At 48.5% G+C, this 20,325-nt stretch overlaps 1 protein-coding gene across 3 annotated transcripts in view; it reads left to right on the plus strand.

Moving 5' to 3' along the window:
- LOC118178354 (lysine-specific demethylase 5B) overlaps positions 1–20,325 on the plus strand; it is a 90,735-nt gene that overhangs the window by 57,035 nt on the left and 13,375 nt on the right. For 2 of the 3 annotated variants that reach the window (XM_035346789.1, XM_035346788.1), the window contains exons 26-37: positions 7,118–7,179; positions 7,826–7,912; positions 8,869–9,070; positions 9,263–9,351; positions 9,625–9,711; positions 11,385–11,504; positions 15,726–15,826; positions 17,346–17,404; positions 17,914–18,065; positions 18,763–18,861; positions 18,996–19,102; positions 19,465–19,604. In XM_035346789.1, coding sequence (XP_035202680.1) covers positions 7,118–7,179; positions 7,826–7,912; positions 8,869–9,070; positions 9,263–9,351; positions 9,625–9,711; positions 11,385–11,504; positions 15,726–15,826; positions 17,346–17,404; positions 17,914–18,065; positions 18,763–18,861; positions 18,996–19,102; positions 19,465–19,604 — 1,305 coding nt within the window. Of the gene's footprint in view, positions 1–6,906; positions 7,028–7,117; positions 7,180–7,825; positions 7,913–8,868; positions 9,071–9,262; positions 9,352–9,624; positions 9,712–11,384; positions 11,505–15,725; positions 15,827–17,345; positions 17,405–17,913; positions 18,066–18,762; positions 18,862–18,995; positions 19,103–19,464; positions 19,605–20,325 lie in introns of those variants that run through there. The other variant, XM_035346792.1, reaches the window with a different exon arrangement.

Consider the following 20,325-nt stretch of genomic DNA (forward strand, 5'->3'; position numbering starts at 1 on the left):
GGGGGGCTGCGGGCCTGTGCCCCTGCCCGGTCCCCACTGCAAGCCCGGGTGCTCCGGGCTCCCCGAGGGGTGCTGAGGGGTCCTTGGGGCCGGCCCACGGCCCTCAGGGATGGAGCTGACACAAGCAAGAGGCCCGGTGCCCGACAGCCCCTGCTCGTTTGGCTTTTGGTGGAGTTGTCGAGGCAGCTCGTGCGCCCGATGCTTTTGCCGCATGCAAGCCATGCTTAAAACGCCCTTGGTGTTCACGGTTTCTTTCATGTCAGCTCGAATTTGGTGACCCGACCCAAAGGACTGAAATCTGTTGAAGCCACTGGAAGATCTGCAAGGAGGCCTGCAGGCGGCGAGGGCACGGTGCTGCAGCCCTGCCTCGAGCCCTTGGCCTGGCTCCTCAGCGGGCCGCTCGTTCCTGGTCCCTCCTGCACGCTTTGCCTTTCCTCCTGTCTGATTTGGCCATTCCGGAGGTGTTCTGGGAAGTGCTTTAAACTCTTTCTGCTCCTGAACTTAAGCTCAGTTGCATTATCAAAGGCAATTTACGGTAAAGGGAAGGAAGATGTAAGGGTGTGCCTGGCTCCAGAACAGTGTTGTGATTGCCCTGGGTGAAACCGGGACGATGAAAGGAAGGCAAATTGTTTGATAAAAACATATCTAGTTATACAGTCCCTTATCGTTTGTTGTAACACTCTCAGGTCGAGTCTTCCTTGATGCATTAGGAGGAAATTTGTTTGCCGTCACAGCTGGTGGAGGTTTAAGGGTGGCAGTGCAGTGGTACGAGTTTGAAGTGCTGCAGGCTTGGAGTCAGCATGCTCCTCAGTGGCAGCTTTCTTTTTCCCTAACAGTCTGAAGAAATCAGAGCAAGTTTGTGTAATGGTTTGAGTAACATTTCCAGAACGTGCTACTTTTTACGGGCTGTAGGTGACGGACGCCCCTAAGATCCCTTAAGCTGCCCAGGAACACAACAGGACTGTGCTTGGTTGGTACCGTTTAGGGTAAGAGGAATGGAGTCGTCTTTGCCTTCTGTTTTTCACAGCTTTGCAAATATCCTCGCTGTAGAATTGTAGAACGTTCCAGGTTGGAAGGGACCTTAAAGACCACCCACCTCCACCCCCCTGCCATGGACAGAGATGCCACCCACTAGATCAGGTTGCCCAGGGCATCGTCCAACCTGGCCTTGAGCAGCTCCAGGGGTGGTAGCCCAGAGAGGTTGTGGATGCCCCAGCGCTTCTCTACTTTCAACTCCCAGAGCCACGTGGCTTTACTGCAGGAATTCTCCTGTTTAACAGCTTTACCTGTGACCTGGAGAAGGCTACCGAGGACATCCTCGTGCAGTTTGCAGGTGACGCCAGTTTTGTCCCCCACCCATTACCGGTTTGCTTTCAACAGCAAGTGCTGCAGGATGCATCTGCGAGAGTTTTACAGGGACTCCAACGCTGAATTACCCTGCTCCAGCCACGCTGTGAAACTTGGTGAAGGCACCAGATAACGTGAGCTGGTAGGTGCGGGGCAGCTTCCAGCAAGGGGCAGCAGGGCGAGTGTTGGGCTGCCACGGGGGAGCTGGGACGGCCTCAGTGCTGCCTCCAGGACTTAAAACTACGTCAGGAGCTGAAATGGGTAGAGCTGGGTACGTGTAATTGTTGCGGTGGAGCCGACGTATGTGTAATGGAAGAGCTGCTTGAAGGAGTCCCGGGACTGCAAGAAAGCTTTTAGGAAATTCCCTTACTGAAACTTTGTGAAGAAACTAAGCTGCTGCGGACAGCTCTTGAGTTAATAACTGATTAAAAGCTTGGAGACGAGAGGCAGAAGAGCCTGGTTACGTTCCACACCGCACGGAGAGGATGAGAAGTCCCGCACCGAGCTGTGCTGCTCAGCACACCCCTAACGGTGCGCGGAAGAGCGAGCAGCGGCGTGGCAAAATCGGTGGCAAAAACCACAGGAGGGCTTCACAGGAGGGAGCTGAGCAGTGGGGTGTGCAAACGGGAGGGGTAAGGTGGTGCTGATGGAGGAGGAGGAAGAGGAGAAGCCCCAGCAATGCCTTAAAAACCAACGGGCTGTGCTAACGACTGCCACTTGGAGAAGAGATGGGGTTGTTAGCGTGGAGAGATTCCTGGAAATATCCATTGGCTGCTCTGCCCTGCTCCCAAAGGCAAACGGACCGGAAAGGAGGGAACGGAGAACAAAGCAGGGCATAAATCCCTCGTGCTTCTGCAGCCTGCGTGCGCTGCGGGCCTGCCGCTCTCGGGAGGGATAAAGCAGGCACGGGAAGCGCGGCACGGAGGCGTTCAGAAGCGTGGAAAAGCTGTTCTGAGCTGGAGCGAGTAAATTGGCTTTTCTGCCTGGGAGAGAGCAGAGATGGAGTCCATAAAATCATAAGCGGCAGAGGGGGCGAGGAGCGATTATTTGTGACTTGTGCCAAAGGCGAGGGAGCATCAGATGAAAATCAATCCGAAAGGAGTAGAAGGAAGCGGGCGTTCCTCCCATGTACGAACTGCGGGAATTACCACAGTGGGGTTTTAGGAGGAGGAATGGTTAAAAACGACTGGAGGTTGCTGGTGGAAAGGGCTCAGCAGGAGCCATTGAACGCACAGGTCTGGATACCGTCTGCTTTGGGCACGTCGTGGTGCTGGGCTTTAGGAGGGGACGTGCTGGGGACATTCGGCCCTGCCCAGGGGCATCGGGGTCTGCCCTGTGCTGGCTCAGCCCTGCTGCAGCCCAGCTCGGGGCCTCCCCAAAGCTGCGTGGGGCTGGGCGTGTGGTCCCAGGTCCCAGGCATCTAGTAGGTCCTGAGCTGGAAGGGACCCACCAGGATCATCGGGTCCAACTCCTGGCTCCAAAAACCAAACCTTTTGTCCAAACGCTCCTTGAGCCCCGGCAGCTCGGTGCGCAGCCTGCCCGGTGCCCAACCACCTCTGGGCCCCTGCTTGGGAACGGGCGAGGAGAGGTGTCCCTGCTGACCAGAGCAGACTTCACCTGGTGTCCTTCGTCACCTCCAGGCTTTCATGGAAGACGCACAAAGGCAACAGCTCAGACGGCTCGGGGTGAAGGCAGGGAGCTGAGAGCCCCGCATCGGTGCGGCTCTGTGCGACCTGGCTCGGCTCCACCGTCAGCTTCTTGCTGTGAGGTTCCCCCAGCCACCCGCTCAGCACCGCTAACGTGAGGATAATTCCGTGACCTGTAAAAATAACCTCTTCCTCCGAGCCTTAGACCATCAGGGAATGTGTCCGGAGGCCGAGTCATCTCCAGGAGCATCGGAGCGTGGGCAGCGTGTCCCCGGCGGGGCGGACGGCGCGTGTCCGGCACCAGGCTCGCAGCGACCCCAGGAGCAGCTGAAAGGTGTTCCTCTAAATGATGCTGATAAGGAATTTTAGTGCCGACCTCTTACACAATTGATAAATATTGCTGCCAAGGCCGACCGGGTAATGCTGTCATGGGCAGAGCGCGTTGTCTGGTCGGGTAACGAGTTGGATGTTTGACGGCTTTATTAAGTGTCCGAGCTGTGCTGCGGAAGGGTGGCAGTGATGGCCACGTGGCTCCGGGCAGGGAACTTTGCCTTTCTTCTGCCTGCCCGCCTCAGGTATTTCTGTTTGCCCTTTCTGAAGGCAGAAAAGACGTTTCCGTGGCTGTCTTCATCCTGGCGTGTTGGGGCATGGTGTGATGAGAGGCGGCTGTCGCGCAGCCCTCCCCACGGTCAGCTGCTGCCAGGAGCTGCGGTGTGCAGGGGGGTGGGAGGACGCTGCCGACCCTGGCAGATGGCCTGAGGTCCCAGCCGGGGCACGCCGACCCCTTTTCAAGTTTCTTGTCCGTTTATTTGAGACTTCTGCTTTGTAGGAAGCAGCCAACGCCTCGATGCGAGCGTGACCTCAGATCTGGGTACCGGCTCTGAGGGTCTGGCGGATGCTCCTGCAGCACCTTCCCTTTCGGAGCGGGTGGTTTAGCGCACGAAGCGTGATGTGTGACGAGTCCGTTGGGCCCCGATGTTCGCGTGGTCCAGTTTGATGTGTGCTTGTGTCGGGAGAGCAGCTGTAGGGACAGTGACAGCACAAAACCCGCTGCATCCCCCGTGCTTCCGCAGCTCGGCACGTTCTTGCTTTCTGGCAGGATTCTTCCTGATGATGCCAAGGGCTGCGAGAATCATTTCCGTACTGCTTTGGGCACCTCCTGGAGGCCGCCCTAAAACCTGGCGTTGTGTGCGAGGAGGGATTCTGGAGGACTTGCAGGCACGACCGCGATACGGAGCCGGCTGTTGGCTGCAACTCGACTCGGAGCCGGGCGGGCGATGGGCAGAGGTGGGTGGAAGTCCTGTGAACGGGTAAACTGAGCTGAATTTTTAACAGGAGTCCAGGTGGGAAACCAAAACAAGAAATGGCCACGCTGGGACGTGTGGTATCCAACGTTTGGGAGGAAACGTTATTCACAGCAGCAAGTGCCGTTATTTGTACCGTGGAGGCGTGTGGAGTGGAGGGAGAAGCTGTGACGAAGTGACGGCGAGTGAGAAGCCAAAACCCAGCAGCAGCGTCGGAGAAGATCGGCCTTCATCTTTCTGTCCTTTGCTGGGAAACGAGGAGGGAAGATCCGGCCGTAGTTTTCAGAGGCGTACTGAGGAAAAAGCGCTTCTGGAGCAATCGCTGGGCGCCGTGATGGATGCTTGAAGAAGTTCCTCAAAGAAACACATCTGCAGTGAGTAAAAACTGCATCTAAGCACCAGGTGCTTGCTCTGGTTCCTCCTCCTCTGCCTGCAGGTGCCCCCCAGCAGGAGGCTGGACGAGGACCTCCTGACGTCTCTTGCAGGCCGAGGTATCTGCGATGCTGCTGCTCACAAGCAAGTCAGGTGCGAGTTCAGTAGGAGGTCCCACCTGCTTATTCCTCCCTGCTTGCTTAATACTGCGGTTTTTTGCTTTGGTCCAACAGGATTTCTCCAAAAAGTCGCGGGTGGAGAGGTATTGGGCTACGTGAACTGGCTGTGCTTAGGGGAACCTTGGTTGGAGAGCAGCAGTTGGTAAATAGCAAGGCTGACGGAGAGCAGCTGGGCGGAACCGGGCTTGCTAAATGTTCCCTGTATCGGGCCTTTCATTACGAGTTTCTGATCTTTTGGTTTTACAGACTTAGGAGGAAGACTTCATGCTTCTGATGTGTCAGATCCACAGCACAGAACTGGGGGGGGAGCACTTAGGAAGAGACAGAAAGTCCCCAGTCAGCTGGGAAAACCCAATAATGAACCAATTCTTCGAAAACCGAGGAGCCAGTGAGCTATACAGCGCTCGGGGCGATTTCAGTCCCTCGAGGGATTCTTGGAGCAGCTCATTAAGCAGCTGGCTGGCTAGGTGCTGCGCGGTTCGTACCGTTGTATACGATCCGCTCCTGATAAATCCATCTGCTTTGTGCGATGGAAGAGACGGCTCACGGGGGATGGTAAGACTTCGGGAAGGGTTGTGAGGCGATTAGCCTCAGCCTTTGTTCCTATCGGCGAAGAACTCACCGCTCTGAGGTACCTTAAGATGCTCCGCTGGTGGAAAACCTCTCTGCAGGGAGGTTGGTGGTGGCTTATTGTCACACCCCAGGGGACGTAAGGCAGGGCTCGTGGTCGCTGCTGTACGAGCACACCTGCAGCTTACCGGTGATGGCACTGGGATCTGCTTGGGCAGCAGGGTTGGAAAGGACTTGGAAAAACTGGAGGGGATGGCCTGAAGTCACTGACACAACGCTCTGTAAATTGAGTGCAGCCTAATGCACGTAAAGGAAAAAAAATCAGATGTGTATTTGCAGGTTGGAAAATGACAGATGGAAGGATTCCATTAGTGTGACTGTTTTGCCTTGCAACTGTGTGAAGCCGTGGTATTTATTCTGGCTTCTTAGTTCGCTTACACCCTTTAAAATGTGCCTGAAATTCAGTGCTGGGTTCGGGTCTGGAATATCTCAGGCTCCTAGACGAATAATCACTGCTGTGGTTAAGGGGAGCGTTACGTCGAGTACATCTCAGAATGGGTCTCCCTGCTTTTGCAGCTGGGATAAGAGTGGTGTTTTTTTTTTTTTCTTTTTCTTTTTTTTTTTCAAATGCATGATCTGTACAGAAGGGTTGAGGGAACCGGGTTTGTTTGGTGTAAGCGCGGGAAGGTGAGGGGCAATTCTCTCCCAAGCCAGACAAGCGAGGCGGTTAGTAGGAGGACCACAGATGACCACGTTTGTGCAACACTTGGATGTGTCACTAACGAAGGCTGCAGAACTCTTGAGAAGATTTTTCAATACTCCAGGGATGCTTTAAGCACATTTAATCCTGTCTGTGGGAGTCCGGAGGTGCTGGCTGGACCACGGGACATCCCTCCTGTGCCACGGTTTTTGGAAGTGAAACCTCAAAATGTGTTTCTTAAGTAGGTGAATGAAATTAAACCGAGTATTTAGTACAGTTACCCCAGAGCTTGAAGTTGCAATGTAAAGGACGTTTATTGAGGCACGTGGATTTACCATACCCACAGCTGCTCTTACTCATTTTCTTGATTTCCTCATGGTCAGAATTGGTGCGAGCGTTTCAGTTTTGCCTTTGCTGTAGAACTTGCTTGGGCACCACAAGCCCCTCGTGCATTTTCCGGACAAAAAAAAAAACTTAGCAGCAAAGTTCCTGCAGCCCTGGATCCTGCTGCTTGTCACCGCGGGGGTGCTGCTGGTGCCGGGGTGCTGCTGGTTCAGGCTTGTACCCCTGGGACAGCCGCGGCGATGTCCCCGCTCCGGGTGACCGAGGGGGGACCACTGGCTGGCCGCTTGCTTCTTGCTCCCTCCTGGACCCCATCCCTGCATCCCCCGTGTGGGGACTTGCCTGGTGACATTTCGTTGACATGACGTAGTTTTTAAAGGTTCTAAATCATTGGCTTGTTACTAACCTGGCTTGCAAAATTTTTGCCCCCGAGAGAAAGAAACGAGATGCTGAGAAAATAAATGGAGTTTGTGCAGAGAGCACGAGGGAGAATTAATGTTGGTGATTCATTTGAGAAGCTGTACTTTGGAATTGTCTTCTCCTTCCCACATATGAGTCATTCAATCGGTATTATGTCTTTCTCCCAAAAATCCTGATGAGTTTTGCTGTGTGGGAATAAGAGTTGTGTTACGACCTTTTTTCTTTTCAATATTGCAGAATTTGGTGTTCACTTAGCAGAACTGACTGTGGATCCTCAGGGTGCCCTGGCCATCCGTCAGGTGAGTTTACCCAAAACTGAAAAAAATCAGTTTTCCGGTAATTTCCTTGCTTTGTAGAATGTCCTACGGCGTTTCCAGGTGGAGAATTGAAAGCAGTTTTCCATCATCGTTCTCCGTTTATGATTAAATTCCTGCAGAATTGTCACTTCCAATATACCCAGGTGTCGTAAGCTCTCCTTTTTTGAAACTGGTGCTTTTTGGACACGGTAAACCCGGTGCTGGGACGCTGCGTGCTGGGTGTGGGCACGTGGGGAGCCTGGCAGGTGGGCAGCAGGCAGCAGCAAGCAGAAGCGCGGCCTGTCTTCACGGCGCTCGTTGTGCAGCTGCTTTCCTCCTTGAAAAGGAGGTTTGGGCTCTGTATTTCTGTACTCACCACGTGGCCATGTCTCGTGCCTTAGGGGTGAGAAAATAAAGCTGTCACCTTGCGTCAGTGCTGTACAGGCCGTCAGTGTGCAAGAAACAACCATCGGGTCATCTTTCCGCAGGGGGCTTTTTCTCCATTTCACAAAGATTTGGGCATTTTGGCAAGGCCTGTCACCCCTCCGAAAGCAGCACGTGGGATGGAAGGCTGAGCAAACGGGGCAGGGGTGATCCTGGCCGTGGTTGCAGGATTTGTTACTGACTTGTGACCTCTCTTCCAATGCAGCTAGCGTCTGTCATTTTGAAACAGTATGTGGAAACTCATTGGTGTTCTCAGTCAGAAAAGTTCAGACCTCCGGAGACCACGGAAAGGGTAAGATTTGACCCCACATTGTCTGCTTCAAGATGTTTTATCCATCAAGAATATTAATTCTGTAGTTGGCTTTAAAAGCGTCATTGCCCTTGTGTGTTACAAGAGATTAATGGCTTCAGTTAAGGTCTTCTGACATTTTCCACTTCAAAAATGTGTTTTGAGTCACTTGAAACCATGCTAGACCAAGGATACTTGGGCTGATTTCTGTAAGAGAAGTTCAGCCATAATGTTCCTGTCATTCTGGGAGCAAAACTAAAGGAAACCTGCTTTGAAAGTTTTAAAAGGAGTAATTCCGACAGTCCTTTTTCAGGTATTTGCTGCATCCCGTGTTTTCCAGCTTGGGACTTACAGGCTGCTTTCCCATGACAAATTTCAGTTTAAAGGTCTGCTGGGTTTAATTCAAAAGAAATATCTAATAGCTAAAATGGTCAAAGTTTCCAGCCCTTTGACTGTTGGCTGGACCATCCTTCGCATCTAGGGTGTGATTCATCCCATCCAGAGATGGTTCCTTCAGACAGATCCTGTGAAGTATGCCCCAGAAGTGCTGGCTTTATTTCTTCTGTCCCTTCGGGGCTGGGTGATTAGTTCTACTTTACCAAATCTTCCAAAGTAAGCAAACATAGTCCCTGACATCGGAACTGCCAATTATCTTAACTAACCCTGGATGTCTTCCATCCATATCTACATCCCATCTAATTGCAGCTGGGAGCTGGGAAAGGCTGTTTACTGTACGCTTGGCCGACTGCTCTGCATGAAGAGTGCTACTTTACAGCACGCCCCGCGGTTTTCCATTAAAAAAAAACACAGTGCAAACTTTTGTTATCTCATAAGTGTTAATTCTGTAAAGCTGACATTGAATCAGCATCAGGATATGGTCATATATATTATGGTCTATATATTTTCAAAGCACATCCTCAAATATAAGGGAATTTGTTAATTAATGTTATTTTCCACAGGCAAAAGTTGCAATTAGGGAGCTCCTACCCAACGGGCTGAGAGAATCGATCAGCAAAGTGCGCTCGAGCGTTGCCTATGCAGTGTCAGCAATCGCCCACTGGGACTGGCCTGAAGCCTGGCCCGAGCTGTTCAACCTCTTGATGGAGATGCTGGTTAGTGGGGATGTGAATGCAGTGCACGGAGCCATGAGAGTGCTTACGGGTACGTACATGTGAGAGCAGGAGACTTTTCTGCTGGCCTTTAGGGATTACCATTATGTAGGCCAGACAAAGCTGATCTAGTCCAGTATAAATCAACATTTCCAATTTATTTAGTATTTCCCAGAAATTTGCCATTTTGTTGCTACAAATCTGTTTTCCTACAGGAACTTACCTCTGTTCTTCCACCTTCTAGAGTTTACACGAGAAGTGACGGACACGCAGATGCCGCATGTTGCTCCTGTTATTCTTCCAGAGATGTACAAGATTTTCACAATGGCTGAGGTATGATCTTCAGCATTAAGTTGGTGCTGAACTGTGTTAGTGGGAACGTTTCTTGGAGCACGGAAACACCGGGTTTAACGGTTAAACTATAGCACAGTAAGAGTTTTCTCAATAACGTGGTAATTCATGAGAGCTGACGTTCCAATAGGACTTTTGAAGCTAGTAATAAAAGGGAATAAAAGCCAAAAATAAATACAATTAAAAGAGGAAAACTAAAGGATGACTTCTAGCTAACATATCTCGTGTTCCTGTTCTATTCACATTTTTTTCTAGGTGTATGGTATTCGCACAAGGTCACGCGCAGTGGAGATATTTACCACGTGTGCCCACATGATCTGTAACATGGAGGAGCTGGAAAAGGCAAGAGTGAAACATACCCAACAACATATATTGAATTCAAACTGAGTGAGGCTTTAAATAATTGTTAATATGAAAATGGAACACCGGGAGAATTATATGCCATCAGCTGTAATTCTGGGGGAGAGGGTGTAATTTAATGCACGTAAAGTGGCTCGCTGCCTCATCTACATGCATGCCTTGAAACTGTGACTTGGTTTCCATAACTAAGTTTAACTTGTTGCAGATCAGCAGATAAGCACGTAAGAGCTCGGAGAGGGGGAGTCAGTGTGGGGAGGAGATGGTGCATCAGCCCTTTGTTTGGAAATCCCAGTTGCCAGGTGGACCATGTGTCCTAAATAACTTCGACACCGGGGCAGTCTGGGCTTTGATAGCTGGTTTTCTGGCCCTCACATTAGGCGTTGGTTAAGCTGCTGCTGCTTAATCGATTGCTTCAATACACGAGCTCTTTGTTCCCAAAGGGGCGATGGAAACCAAACAAAAATTTTAGGATAGCAGTTAAGATAAAAAACACGACACGGTCAAGCAGCTTTATACACGTGTGGATCTCCTGTCTAGCTGAGTACATCTGTTTTATTTTTAAATGGCCTCTGACCGGTGGGTTTTCCAGCACTCCCCAGGCGCTGAATAGCTCTTCCCAACTTTTTGGAGATGGGAACGACTTATTCTAGCATCTGGTTTTCTGAGCGTGCTGAGTGCCTCTCTCTGCTGTTTCCTTCCTTTTTGCACTGGGAGGAATTCAGTCCGGCCTTTTGGGAAGTTCTGATAATTACAGCATATCTCTGCTGCACTGACAAGGTTACTTAGGCAACAACACATTGCCACTGGCACCAGTATCCAAAAGGCAGCAGTCGTTTTTAGCTCCCCACTGTCTTATTCTAAAGGGGGGCTAAAAGCATTATATAGATTTTCATTTAAGTCAAATTTGAGACATGTACAAGGAGAGATAACCCTTGTATAAATTGCTAAAGTGGTATTTTGTAGTTAATTTAAACATACAACTTCGCTGTCTTAGATACGGAGTTGCAATGAAAATTCTCAATAAAAATATTCTTGTCCACTATTACTTGCTCGGCCAAGGAGCGCTTTGACATCTGGAAAAAGACTTCCTGCATTTTCCTAGGAAGAATCATCCCGGTAATCTTGAGGCCAGCTGTTGGTACTCGGCTCAGAAAGAGCTTGTTTGGTTTGTGGGAGGGTGGCTCAAAGGAGAGATAAATGCTGTCCTCAGGGCTCTGCATTAATTCTGTGTGAGCTGGTCACCCCAGGTCTCCTTTGTGGTCGAGGGGTCTGGGCAGGAGGGTGCAGGGCGTGATTCATCTAATCAGGCGGAGGTGCCTGCTTCAGGAGGACGTGCGCTGCTCCTGAGACTCCTGGCTGGCTTGTCTGGGTCTCTAGAGTCTGAGGCGAATGGCTTCGATGCAGGTGTGTGCTTTGTAGCAGGCTGGGCCGCGTGGTTTTGAAGGTGGGATTCAGCTGAGATCAGTTCCCAGCACGAGGAGAGAGCCAAAGTGACGTCTGAAACAAGTGGCGTTGTAACTGCGTTCTGCAGTGGTCCTGAGTCCCTCTGGGTTTGTAGCAGAAAAACACAATTTCTCTTATTTCTGGTGCTTTCCTTGTCAGACAGGGGAGATCTGTACCTCGAGCTGACCTGTGCTTGCTCTGATTCTTACCAGGGTGCGGCCAAAGTCCTGATTTTTCCTGTGGTGCAGCAGTTCACGGAGGCTTTTGTTCAGGCCCTGCAAATGCCTGATGGACCCACATCAGACAGTGGATTTAAGATGGAAGTCTTAAAGGTAAGTCAGTTAAGGCTGATTCAATAACAGTCAAATACAAATGTCAGGTGTGCTGGGAAACAGAGAAACTTGAGTGTGCATCACCTCTCCTGGGACTGCTCGTCTTAGGAAATATGAAGGTTGTTGTTTCAGCTCCCAGTGCCATACAACGTTGAAATAATTCTGCCTGTAGTGTAGATGCCTCCGAGATCCATAAGGATGCGTGTCTTTGTTGCTCACTGATCTGAGACACCTTGCGTGCGTTGTGTTTGGACGCTGCTCAGTGGTTACAGCTCTGTCTTTCCTAATTCTGCTGCAGAATTCTGCTGCAATGAGGCTTTGGGAGCTTGTTTTGTGTAGGTGCTTTTCTAAAACTTGCCTACTCTTTAATATTAAATTGTCTCTGCAAAATGGAGTCGGAAAGTCTTTGTGTTCTCTCAGTTTTCTTGCAAGAGAAAGGAAACCGGGTTGCAGAGCTCTGGCTGCGTGTGTAGCTCAGTGCCTGGGGACGAGGGTGCCAGTGTAGGCACGGCGAGCCCTTCAGCTGCTGGGGGAGCACCGGCCTTGTAGGGTCTGCTGCCTGCAACGTGTGAGAGAAAAGAGGAGCTCAGGAACAGAAGTCGCAGAATCAAATCCAGGTTTTCATTTACTTACACATGTGCTGGGGTAAGTTGCTTGGGTCACAGGGTACAGGTTTAGGAAGGTGCTGCACAGCACCTCAGCCCATTCAGCCACGTTCCTGAAGAAAACAATAAGGAAGAGTTACTGAAAACAAGCATCACGTTTTTCATAATTATTAGCTTTCCGCTGGAGCCATGAAAATAAGTGCTGGGAGCCGCAGGAGGATACTATTGGATTATACAAACTAGCAGCTATTAAGTTCTGTGTTGTTGGGCTTGTTTTTGTAGTCCTGTTCAAGGCAGATGTCCCCTGGTACAGCATCCTATCGCTTCCCCTCCTATCGCCTTTCCTCACTAAGGTTGCAGGTTTTGTAGACTGGAATCAGGAGGAGCACGTTCCTCACTGTGCAGCACCAAACGGAAGGGAGTTGGGGCTGGGATGTTGGCAGGCTTTGTTGAGAGTGTCTCTTGCGGTGGTTTTTCCTTCGTTAGGAGAAGTGCATGTTTCATGCTGCTGCCGTCTCCGTAGGCTGTGCAGAACAGCCAAGCTAACATAAAGGGAACGCTCTGGGATGCTCTGCAGCGTAACCTCTGGACAGGCTCCAGCTCAAGCACGTGTGACTCTGATTCCAGATACTTGCATTTGGATTTTTAATAGTAGAGCAAGTTTTCAGCCTACACTGAAAGCAGTCGTGGTTGGTAGTTTCAGTGTGAGCGTAGACCAGTCCTTCTGTTCACGTTACCTTCATACGTTCCGCACTTAATTGCGTGTGGGCATCTGCTTTTGGCCCTTGTTGGATACAGGTGCAGCACTTGGATCTGAATAGACTCTTCCCATGTTGGGTGGTATTGATGGCAGCAGAAAATCAGTACGGATTTAAACAGTAAATTTCGGAGATCGTCTGCTGACGTGGTTTGAAGCAGGCTTTTTGTGAGGAGATGCGTATCGTGGCTGTTGGCTCAGGGCAATTCATGGTTTTGTCACTTAGGGTTTCTAAGCTAATGATACCAATTTTCTAAGGCAAAAGGGATTTGAGTGTAAGACCAATAAATCGTCTTTCCTTCTAGGAAAGTGTATTTTATAGTCATTGTAATGCAGAAGTGAGAGACCTCAAGAGATCAGTTAAGCCAGCTCTACAGATGAGATCATTATAGGAACCCCTTGAAATGCAGATGCGATGGGAGAGGGAATCGAGACTTTCTTTTGGTAATAAATTTTCAACCAGATGCAAACTCAACTAGTTTTTTTTCCTCCCCTCAATGTCAGTGCTAGGAAGCAAATGGCAGGAAGATTTCTTGCCTATCTCTTGAGAGCCGTGTACTCCAGGGTGCATGGAAATCTCAGGGGAAATCAGAGGCAGCGCTGACCTAAAATGTACTTTCCACATTATGCAGGACAGTGTCAAAAACTTCTGAATTATGCTGAAGTGTACACATCTGCCTGATCCCCCAGGGCAGTTATCCAGTTTAAGAAAGCTAAGTAGGTTGGATCGCATCGGGGTGAGACCGCTTTTGTTAATTTGTCCCAAATCTTTCCAAGTGTAGTCACGGCTTCAGAACAAGTTATCAGCAGGAAAGTGCCTTTAAACCTTGTAGGGTGTGCAGAAGAATTGGCCAGAACAGAAATATTTTTGACCAGAATAAAATACCAGTCGTGTAGTCCATTGCTTTGTTGTTTGGTATTTTAGCATGAATTAAGTTGCTGTCTCTGAGGGTCGAGGATCTGCAGCTCCATGATCCTTGCATCCCAGCTCCAGTGTTGTTGTCGAACGTGCCACTGCTGATTGTTTTGAGAGAAACAGAGTAATTAAACATGACAAGTAATAGAGTTGAGGCAAATTTCATAACGTGGGAATACAGATATGATTTGTTTGGTATGCAGTAATTATATCAAGAGCACCAATTAACCAAAGGTATAAAGCATCTCACAACCTTGCTGTAGCGCTGCGTATGTGTAAAATTTGCTCTTTTGACACCTGTTGGGTATGAAAACTCATGCTCACGCTTCTCCTGCTGTTTGAACAGGTAATTAGGTCCAAAAACTAATTGATCACAACTTGTTTGTTCTTACGTGGAAGACAAAGTTGTAGTCAGTTGTTTGGAGGCAAATTTCTTCAGCTTATGAGCAAAGGACATTACGTGCACCTGCTGCACTTTTGAGCTGAACATTCCTCTCTCCTGCTGCTGCTGAGCGTGCTTTAAGCTTTTATCCACGCCTCTGGGATTCCTTCTCTGCAGTGTGCTGGATTCCATCTGAAGAAGCAAGTGGGATTTGGAGCTAGCAAAAGAAAGGGCTTTAATGCAGAGCTATTAGAGCTGATTTTAAAGAGATGCTGAACAATTAGCTGAGATAGAGTTGGCTGTTGGCTGGCAGAGTGGCTGGAAGGGGTTAAGGAGCTGCCTGGTGATGATGTTGGAGTCCCTGCCGTGACTGTGGGTGCAGCCAGCTACTGCCTGGCTTGGCTGTACCTTCTCCCCAGGGCTGCTCTCGGTGAGTTCTTCTCCCAGCCTGTCCTCATGTCTGGGATTGCCCCAGCCCAGGTGCAGCACCTTGCACCTGGACTTGTTGAACCTCATTAGGTTCATGTGGGCCCACTTCTCCAGCCAGCCCAGGTCCCTTTGGATGGCATCCCTTCCTTCTGCTGTACGGACTGCACCACTCAGCTTGGTGTCATCTGTAAACTTGCTGAGGGTGCACTTGGTCGTGCTGTCTGTGTTGTTGATAAAGATATTAAACAACACCCGTCCCAGGACAGACCCCTGAGGGACACCGCCCATCACCAGCCTCCACCTTATCTCCACTAATGTAGCCAGTGCTACAAAAAAAAACTAGAAAAACTGTTGAGTTTATTATCAGGTAAGCAGAAATAAACACCCATAAGTTTGTAGTGTCAGGCAGTTTGGGAGGGACTCTTCTGTAAGTAATACGAAGTAACTGGAGCTGCACGCCCGTGGGAAGAGACAGCGTGTGCTACGTGAAGTGGGAGCTCTGTGACTCCCAAAGGATCCAAGAACTTTTTGTCAAGCCTTAGTGAAAGGGCTCCCCTAAATCAGCACGGTCAGCTTCGTGAAACCCCCCAGGCACAACCTGCTGTAGGGCAGCTGAGCATCCCCTGGGATGGGTGCGTTGGGCTGGTGGTCACCTGCGTCTGCAGGTCGAAACGGGTGAGAACCGATCTGGGGGTTTTCCATCGTACCTGTTGCTGGATGTGCAAGCAGGTACCTTGCTTGTGTGGGGGGAGTGGCAGGGGTCTGGTGTTACTTGGTAGTCGAGTTCCTTTTCTGGGACAAGATAGCTTCCAGGTGGCAGTCGTGTTCAGACAGCGGCATGCTTTGATTAGAGTCTGTAGTGTTACAGACCTTACCACCCAGTTACTGCATTGTCTTCATTTCCAGAGTTGTGCATCTCATGTCATCCCTTTGATTCCCTGCAGAAGGGAGGTCTGGTTGTCAGAGTTTGTGCACGAGGTGGGACGGCATGGTCAGGAGTGACAGGAGGAGGCCTTGGTGGCAGCAAGGCTTTGGGTTATCTCAGTTGTTAATGAACGTGCAGCCTGTGAGCTGAGCGTTTTGATGGTTGTACCTGGTTTCCCTTCTGATTGATGCTTTTCTTTCTTTCCAGGCTGTGACAGCCCTGGTGAAGAACTACCCGAAGCACATGGTTTCGTCGATGCAGCAGATCCTGCCCATCGTCTGGAACACCCTTACGGAAAGTGCTGCCTTATATCCTTTGCAGTGAATGGTTTTAACTCGATTAGACCAAGACAAACTATCTCTTATGCCACGAGGACCAGAACTACGAGTCTGTTGGATAGATTTCCTGGGTATCTGTTACTTCAGTGGGCTCCGTAAAGTTTCTTTTGGCTTAAATCAACTCTGATGAATGATATGAGCACCAAAAGTACTCTGGCTATAGAATTCTGGCCAATCTGCATTATTTCTGGTGCTATTCACTGAAAATTGCCTTCTTAAAAAGATGTCCAGGTTGGATGAGGCCCTGGGCATCCTGATCTAGTGGGTGGCATCCCTGCCCATAGCAGGGGGTTGGAACTGGGTGGTCTTTAAGGGCCCTTCCAACCCAAGCTGCTCTATGATTCTATGGCTAGTCACGATGTAAAGACTTTAAAGGAGAATCTACAGTATCCCTTGCTGCAGCAGAACGAATGAGTGGTTATGCTTGCTGCAGAAGTTGAATTTGATTTGCATTTTGAATGTTATCACTTAGTCATTGCCTTGCTGCACAATCTGCTATGTTAAAGAGGCATTCTGTTGGTAGTTTTCCCAGGACGTGCAAACCGACAAGTCAAATCTTCCCATATTGTTAATCCAGAAGTTGCTGGTTTAGCTTTTTATAGCGAGGCAGTAAATTGTAGAATACTGAGCCTCCTCGTAGCTTTTTGTGAACTTTTTGAATTGGCACCAGGACTGGGCACTGCGTTGCAGTAATAACACATGGGTTGACTCCGTTTTTCCTCTGTGATTTAATAAGCATGGCAGGTCTCCTACAGAGCACGGATCTAGACCTTTTCATACCAAAGCTGCCTGGACAATCCTTTGTTTCACAATCCTACAGCATTTTTTAAAGACACCTGTTAAAACACAAGGAGCTGCTTGTTAATTTGTTGATAACATATTTCTTCCCCTCCTGTCCTGACTCCCACTGCAGTTCTGCTGGCTGCTGAGCTGAGAAAATAGTTTTTGTTTGCGAAAGGGGAGTCTTGTCCTTCCTTCCCTTGTGTTTGCTCTGGCATGTGTTGGATCTATCGGCTCACCATCTCAGAAGAATCCTCCTTCCTCTCCGCCCCCAGGTTAGTTTTCTACCACCTGCCAGTGCAGGAGCAGAGCCAGCACCAGGCAGCGCGTGGGAGCACGGCGTGGCTCCTCACCCTCGGCAGCACTGAAGTCTAGAATTGACTCCTTGTCCCCTGGGAAGATTGAGTCTGAGTGGTTCCATTCTGGCAAAGTTTAAATACAGGCGAAGTTTTGGGTTACCTTGGAGGTTTTGGTTTACGTGTATCAAATTATCTTGGGGATGCTGTCAGGTGATGGAGAAATGGTCTCTGAAGCTGGGCAGTGGATAAAGTCAGGAGCTCCCATGGCTTGTCTTCCACTTGAAGCACAGGACTGTGTTTTTTACAAGTCAATGTTTTTTAAGAAAGAAAACATCTCAATTAATGGGAATTTTAATTCCTAAGTAGATGCAGCTCCTCAGAAACGCGCATGTTTGCTTAACTCCATCTACTTATGTGAGAACAGAAGTAAATTATACAGAGGAGGTGGAGGATCCTGTGGATTCCGATGGTAAGAACTTGTTCAACTGCACTTCTGAGCTCTCTTCTGAAGAGGAATGGACTTACCTAAATACTGCTGTTGCCAAAACAGTTGCAGAAACACCTTAGGATTTTGTGATAATGAACTTTTATGCTGTTACGACACCGTCCGTCACTTCTTTCCAAGTTTCATTTGACTGTGATCAATGAAGCTGCATAATTTAAGGTTCCTAATGACTCAAGGAATGAGGTTTACAGCAATTTTGAGGTAAAAGTAATGGGACAAAAGAAAACCAAACAGGTTTTAGGTTGGGCTCGATCATTTTTAATGAGGGGTGTGCAGTGATGTGGGAAAAGAGCAGAAAGTGATGAGATCAGACATCCTCCTGGGGCTGCTGCTGTCCTCGCTGGTACAGGAGTAAGAATAAACATCACCCCGCCAGACAGCCTAACAGTCTGTAATTATATTTGACACCCATTTTTACCTTTCTCTAGGTTAGCATATTCAGTCATGTTGCTTTTTTCACTTTCTTTGTTCAGGTGAAGTATTGGGATTCGAAAATCTGGTGTTCAGCATCTTTGAATTTGTTCATGCCTTGTTGGAAAACAACAAATTTAAGAGCACGGTGAAGAAGGCTTTGCCAGAGCTGATCTATTACATCCTCCTTTACATGCAGATCACAGAGGAGCAGGTGAGCATGTTTTTCTTGTGTAGGAAGCAAATGAGATAAGAGATTTAAAACAGTTAATGTCCTAGGAAGCGTTTCAGTGAATGGAAGCTGCTGTAATCTAATAGGCTGTTCTGTCAAGTTACTGTGCCGGGAATTAGGGCAGTAGCATCCAGATGTTCCTGTAGAGTATAATGTGGACAGCAGATGAAGGAATATGCTGTGAAAATGAGGATTATTATGCTGAAAGGGATAGCCAGGTTTCTGTGATAGTGAAAGGATTGTGTGGGCAGCATGAAATAATGTTTACTGAAATTCTTTGTGCCTGCTGGCCTCCCAAGCCTGCGAGCCGTCTTCTGTTTCTCTTGTTTAGGCAGGCATGCATAAAAACAGGCACTCTGTTAAAGATTCATCTGCTTCTCCCATTCCTCATCTACAAACAAAGCCGTATAGCATTGATTCCAGGTCAGTCATTAGTTTGTCAGATTGTGATTTCAAATGAGGAGCAGTAGAGCGAGGTGAATGCAGAACAGAGCAGGCCTCGTCTTTCCAAAGGTTTCTCCAATAGAATATGAGAAAAATCAGCTACAGAAAATGACAGAGAGATTCTGAAAGTAATTTTGGCAAAAATTATGTTACTGGGAACAGAAAAGCTGTCTTTTACACTTGTTCTTCTGAATTTGTTATTCACCCTGTCCTTCTTGTCTCCTTTCTGTTCCAGATAAAAGTTTGGACTGCAAATCCACAACAGTTTGTGGAGGATGAAGATGATGATACTTTTTCATACACAGTGAGGATTGCTGCACAAGATCTGTTGCTGGTATGAAAAGTGTTCCGCATTTAGAAGCAACCAAAATAACAATAATAAATAATAAATATAGCTTTATGTGGGGCATTTGGAGAAATGTTTAGCTTCTTAACGGTAATTAAACGTTACCATTTCCTTCTGTGCAGGCTGTGGCTGCTGATTTCCAGAATGAGAGTGCAACTGCTTTGGCTGCAGCAGCTACAAGGCATTTGCAGGAAGCCGAGCAGGCTAAAAACAATGGTGCTGAGCACTGGTAAGGAGATGGGGCAGCAGGGAGTGACAGCGATAAAAGCGGCAGGCTGTTTTGGAGTGCTGAGTGCAGCACAAGTCAATCACGTTTTCTTTTTGTGGCATTACTGCTGATGGGCAAGGATGGAATTTGAGAACTTCAGATTAGAAGGAGAAAAAGAAAGTACGGCAGCTCTCAGACCTCAGCTTGAATAGTTTTGTGAACATTCATTTGTTTCAGCCTCTTTAAATTCTCTGCTTCAGGATCAAGAAAATAGCTGTGGTAGCTTAGACCAAAAAAATAATGTTTTTTTCCTTCAGATTTTTTATATATTTATTGAGGTGATGGTGTGGGGAAAACCTAAAAACATCTGAATTCCTTCACAGGTGGAAGATACATGAAGCTTGCATGCTTGCCCTGGGCTCTGTGAAGTCTATTATTACAGACAGCGTGAAGAATGGTCGGATACATTTTGATATGCACGGCTTCCTGACAAACGTCGTTCTTGCAGACCTCAACCTTTCAGGTAAGCGGGCCCTGGCCACTAGTCAAGTAACTGCCAAGTGCCTTGGAAACCTCTTACAGATGGAAGTGGCTGATGAATTAGGTTGCTGTGTGCCTGTGGTGTGAGTGCAGTTGTGCACATTGTACGTGTTGAAAAGGCATACGTTTTGTCTTCTGGACGCACACGTGCTACAAAGTCTAACGTAAGTCATTTAAAGGTGAAGCTCTGTGCCTTCAGTTCAAACAGTTACCTGGATCCTTGAACCTGTGTGGCTTGGAGATGGAAGGGCAGTTATGGAAAATAATCTGTTCTATTGTCTTTTATCAGCTTCTGGAAAAGACACCAGCAGTATTTAACAGGCTTCGAATTGCTACAGTGCCATAACAACCCATTTTCTTTAAGCTGAGGCTGGTGCTAGTCATAGCAGATGAACTCAAGTAATACTTCTGGCTGAGCAGGATTTTATTAGTGGGAACCAGGCTTCTGGTTTCTATACTGTCGTACGTCAGCATGCAAGCAAGTCAAAGGAGTTGGTGAAAATTGGACCTCTAAAGTCCTTGCAAATAAACAAAATTTGAGAAGTTTGGGTGACTGTGAGCAGTATGAGTGAGTCTGTTAGGTTGCGTCGGTGCAGAAAAAAATAAATTGCTGGATGATCAAAGAAACATTTGTTCAGCTGATTGCAAGGTAGTTTTTCTGTTTTTTCAGAGCTGATTTTGATTGAAGAAGTAGTTTGGAAAGT

Source organism: Oxyura jamaicensis, chromosome 26, assembly GCF_011077185.1.
Source record: "Oxyura jamaicensis isolate SHBP4307 breed ruddy duck chromosome 26, BPBGC_Ojam_1.0, whole genome shotgun sequence".
Lineage (NCBI taxonomy): Eukaryota > Metazoa > Chordata > Aves > Anseriformes > Anatidae > Oxyura > Oxyura jamaicensis.